General features: G+C 30.8%; 1 protein-coding gene across 1 annotated transcript in view; it reads right to left on the bottom strand.

Annotated features, from left to right (window-relative positions):
- Positions 1-602: 602 nt before the first annotated feature.
- Positions 603-5,000, bottom strand: part of LOC122635553 (glypican-6) — a 133,815-nt gene continuing 129,417 nt past the window's right edge. Inside the window, exons 3-8 of the mRNA XM_043825886.1 lie at positions 4,733-4,875; positions 4,218-4,466; positions 2,779-2,947; positions 2,233-2,638; positions 1,507-1,676; positions 603-1,254 (exon numbers count right to left, since the gene is read on the bottom strand). Of these exons, the coding sequence (XP_043681821.1) occupies positions 899-1,254; positions 1,507-1,676; positions 2,233-2,638; positions 2,779-2,947; positions 4,218-4,466; positions 4,733-4,875 (1,493 nt within the window). The 3' untranslated portion in view covers positions 603-898. The remainder of the gene's footprint in view (positions 1,255-1,506; positions 1,677-2,232; positions 2,639-2,778; positions 2,948-4,217; positions 4,467-4,732; positions 4,876-5,000) is intronic.

The following is a 5,000-nucleotide window of genomic DNA, read 5'->3' as shown; positions in this document are numbered from 1 at the left end:
GTTAACGAAGTTCGAAGAGGGTGGGGGTGTTGCGAGAGGGTGGGATGAAGGGAGTTGATAAGGGAGATAAAAAAAAGAACCTTTTCCGAAAAAAGAGAAAAAAGAAAGAAAAAAAAAAAAAAAACAGTTTGGATCGGTCAAGTAATAGTAGTGGTGGTAGTGGTAGTAGCAGTAGTAATAGTAATAGTAGTAGTATAGTAATAGTAGTAGCAGTATAGTAGTAATGTAGTAGAACTCACGCTTTGGAGAGTTCAATGCCATCGCGAGACAAATTCGTATACTCGTTCGGTTCGATCGAAGCTTTACACGATTTACAATACAAAGTAGGATGATAGTACATTTGATCGAAGCATTCACGTAATGTAGATTGTAAAGGAGACTCTTGAAAGAGATATAGATCTATTGATCGATCACGAACATGAACGTCTATATATATATATTTTTATATATATATATATATAAGAAAGAGAGTATCGTTTCATGAGTGTCTCTAGAACCGTAATAAAATAAAATAAAATAAAATAAAATAAAATAAAAAAAAGGAAAAAGAGAAAAAAAGGGGTGATAGTGGATGAAAAAAATAAAAGAGAAAAAACTCGAACTTCACTCGTTTTATCATCGTTTATCAAGGAATATTGAGGAAATTTTTTCGTCACTCAAGAATTATCAGTTTTACGACGTTCACGAGGGCTTTTGGAAAAGGGTAGTTGGGAAAGTAAAAGGGTTGTTGTTGTTGTTGTTGTAGTTAGGCAAGGTTCTGATTTAGGAGAATGAGGGTAGGAGTTAAATCGTCGTTCATCGAATGAAAAAGAGTTTATCGTACTCTCACGAACACAGACATGAGAGAGAAGATATTTACACTGTAGTACACTACTGGATCGATAATAATGCCGTATGATCACAGCCACTCGGTGAGACATCCACCAAACCACATAACGACGATCGGCACCAAATACGTTGTCAATGCTCGTGACAATGATATTTTTTGTCTGCTAGCTCCACTAACGTCAACCGTAGACGTTGTATTATTGCCACCATGTTTCTTGACATTATCATTTGTATTTGACTTGGTCTCTGAGTCTATCTTCGTTGGTACTTCTTCTGGACCTTTATTAGGTGTTGCTTGTTTCGGTGGTTGTTCTGGGGACGTATGATCACCACCATAACCCGATCCTTCGTCAACGAAATGATTCTCGTTGTCTATACCACCTGAACCATCACCTGAACCACTTCCGGATCCGTACCACGTTTCCTCTGAAATATTCAACAAAATTATCCAAAATATTATAAATAAAGTCATAATACAAGTATAATATTGTGCTAATAAATTATAAGACATAATACAACATGATATAATAAAATTTAAAAAAAAGAAGTATAGATGGGAATATATACTTTGCATTTTTTTTTTTTGTTTTTTAGGATGGATAGTTTAGTTATATCGATTTAGAATGATTTTAATTGATCTGTTATTTATTTATATATGTTATTGATTAATTAATTTACCTGTATCTATCCAATCGACGTCTTGACCATTGAACGCGGATCTAAGCCTATTCGTTATCGTCGTTAATGCAAATATTTGATCTCTGACGATCGTAGGCCTTGGTCCGCTACTTCGTACTTCCGGATTTAATGGTTGCGTCTCTCCGTCCGAAGATACCGGATATATATATCTAAGAATATTAATAATAAACTTAATAATAAATTTCATTGTTATTAATTAGCATTGTTTTAGTTCAAATGAAATTAATATTTTTATATAAATGGAATGTGATCTTGATTGAGATTCCATTTAGCTTCGATTTCTTTTTTTCTTTTCTTTTTTTTTTTTTCTTCATTCTTTCGACAAAATTATTAAAATCATTTTTTTAAATTTGATCTTGTCGTCTATCTATTTTTACAAATATATGTATATATATATATATATATTTTTTTTTTTGAATATCGATTAAATTGATAATGTAGTAAAGTTTTAAAGAAAGAAAAATAAAATGAAATAAATAAATAAAAGACAAAAATAGCTCTCCCATATATCATATCTATATTAATTTCATTTCACTTGCAAAAAATTGAATTTATTTCCAATGACATACATACACAAACAAATTTATATATTTATAATATATATATATATATTTCAACAAAAAATATATACATACATACATATTAAATATACATATATATATATTTTTCAAAATATGTATACAGAAAACAAGAATGCAAACTTACTTATCAACGTGGGTGCCATTCCAACATTCCTTTGTATTACTAGGTGGTTGGACTAAACCATCATTGCACAACTGATACGGTAGATAGACCCAGAACTGTCGAGAATCTCTCACCCTCTGTCGTATCTCTTTGACGAGCTTGTCCAATATCGCAGCGGTTGAGGAACGATCCTCGGCCGACGTTTCCTGATCGAAGTTCAACGATTCAAGTTCCAATTCTCTGTTATCTCTACGTCTTCGTCTACCCAAGACAGGACGTCCGCAACCGGTGAATATCCTTTGCGAGACGTCGCTACTGCTCTCTTGAAAGTTCATTATCGCTTCCGATATCTTTAAGTTTATTGGTTTCATCAACATCTCTATGTTGAATGGACCAAGTAAACGATCGGCTACTTTGTCGAAGGCCTCTATTTTTATAAAATAAATAAAGGAATGAGATTGAAAAATTCGGTTGAATCGAGAAATCTGATTGCACAAGATTATTTTATTTTTCTTTAGAAGAAAATAATGAGTAGAATGGTTAGAGTGGGATGATCGTTTTACTAACCGACAAATTGATTCCATTCGCCGTCAAGCGCCACGTGCTGTGCTAAACACCCCTTCATTACGTTAGTACACATGTCGCCGCAAGCCAACACCTTCCCTGCGATACCGCTGCACGAGAGACAGGCTGTCATTCTTGTCAACGCCGCAGCACATTCTGCTGATGATTTCAACTACGAATATATAGATATATATATATATATATATATATATATATATATATATATACATTTACTGATAAAACTTAAGAAACGAAATAATAGTTCGGCCATTTTTATATATTCTTTATCATTCGAAATACATTGGTCGAAATTAAAAATAGCATAATGAGATAACAATTCATAAACGTATCAATAAACGATATTTCTTTTCTTTCTTTTTCTTTTCTTTTCTTTTCTTTTCTTTTTTTTTTTTCGAATATACATGCATAAAGATTGTAATTAGTATTATATCGAACATCGAAACAACAACTGGCGTGATCAAAGTTAAGAAACATAGATAAATTTTATTATATAACGTATTTTAACGAAAACTAATCATTTGATAAGACGTTGGATAATTCTTGGATTTAATGACTGTAACATATCTGCGTGGCATTGATTCGATTAATTAATTGAACACAAAACTCGATCGATATTCTGCTCATATTTTTGCAATTTTTTGCATTAATCCTTCTTTATTGGCGATAGAATAATTTTATAATTGACGTTTAATGTAATTCCATAAACGTTCGAACGGATTTAAGTTTGGTGATTGATTTGGTCATTTAATTACATCAACACTTTCTTCCGCAAGAAACGTCCTTAATTAATTTAGAAGAATATGTTTTGGGTCATTTTTTCATTAACAAGTGATAGCATATGATTTTATAATGCATCACGATACACAAATCTATTCGTTTTTTTCCATTATTCGTATTAATTAATCAAAACTGTTACGAGAAAAACGATTAATCGTTTGATTTTCAACATAATATTAATTGCAGTCTTTATACGTGCATAATATTGAAAAAACAAATATTATTTACTGGTGTATGAAATGTTGCAAATATAAAGAATATATAAAAGTGAGCGAACGATTACTCTATTTTTTTTAACTTTGATCAATAAGTGTATATGTAATTATCAAGAGAATAACAAATAATCGATGAATGTGTATCATCGATATGAATTCCTGATTAAATCTTTCGTTTGCTTTAGAATATTTATTAGAAATATTTATAGAATAAAAGGTTTAAACAAAATAGAAAAGAAAAGAAGAAAGGAGAAACAATTTTCTGTAAAAAAAAAATTTTTACTTGCAAGAACTTGAATTTATTCGTAATGAAAACTTTTAACGAATGTCGCGTCGACGAACTTATTTTGCAAAAATTAATTTCCTTTCTTTTTTTTTTTTTTTGTTTATTTTTATAATTATCGAGATAATAAATAATTTCGTTATTACCGTTTGCATGTTCTTCAGAACGTCAGCAGCGACTGTTAGAGCTTGACTGAAAGCTCTAGTCGAAACGAACGATCTTTTTATTTGAACGCTGAGTTTTTGAGGTACGTCACCGAACGGCCTCATTTCCTTCATATGATCGCCCACACATTCCAAATACTTATCGTCGAACTTATATTGACTGTTCAACACGGTGAACATTTTTTGATAAAGCGTATTGAAGAAATTGTCCATCGTGTCGTCCAGATTCACCTGTGAAAAGAATAAAAAGAAAGATAACGCTTCAATTAATTTAACTTCTTTCAAACGATTATTTTATTCGATCGATAAACTTTTTTATTAATTACAAATTTTGCGAATTTTACTTAAAGGACTGATTCTTTTTTTTCTTTTTTTATATAAAAATTTTTTATTATTATTATCGTCATCGTAGTCATCAAACAAATTTAAAATGAATAATATTTTTCAAGTGAATATATACAAATACGAAGAAATATATATAAACAAAGCAAACTTACCGTTCCTTTAGCATAATAATTCTCAAGTTCTTTAAAGAGATCCGTGAAGACGTAAGCATTTTGTTCATACAAAATCCCATAGGTTTTTTTGAACATCTCGTGGAAGCCTCTCTTGCTGGTCGCCAAAAGCTCCTTGAAGAAACCTGCGAACGACAGATAAGATAATAAACGAAAAGATAAACAAACACACAAAACAACAATACAAGAAAAAACAGAGCAATTAAGAAAGGAAAGAAAAAAAAAAAGATATAAGCCAACAAAATTATTA

This window comes from Vespula pensylvanica, chromosome 18 (assembly GCF_014466175.1).
Source record: "Vespula pensylvanica isolate Volc-1 chromosome 18, ASM1446617v1, whole genome shotgun sequence".
Lineage (NCBI taxonomy): Eukaryota > Metazoa > Arthropoda > Insecta > Hymenoptera > Vespidae > Vespula > Vespula pensylvanica.
This window is presented reverse-complemented; position numbering and strand designations above follow the sequence as displayed.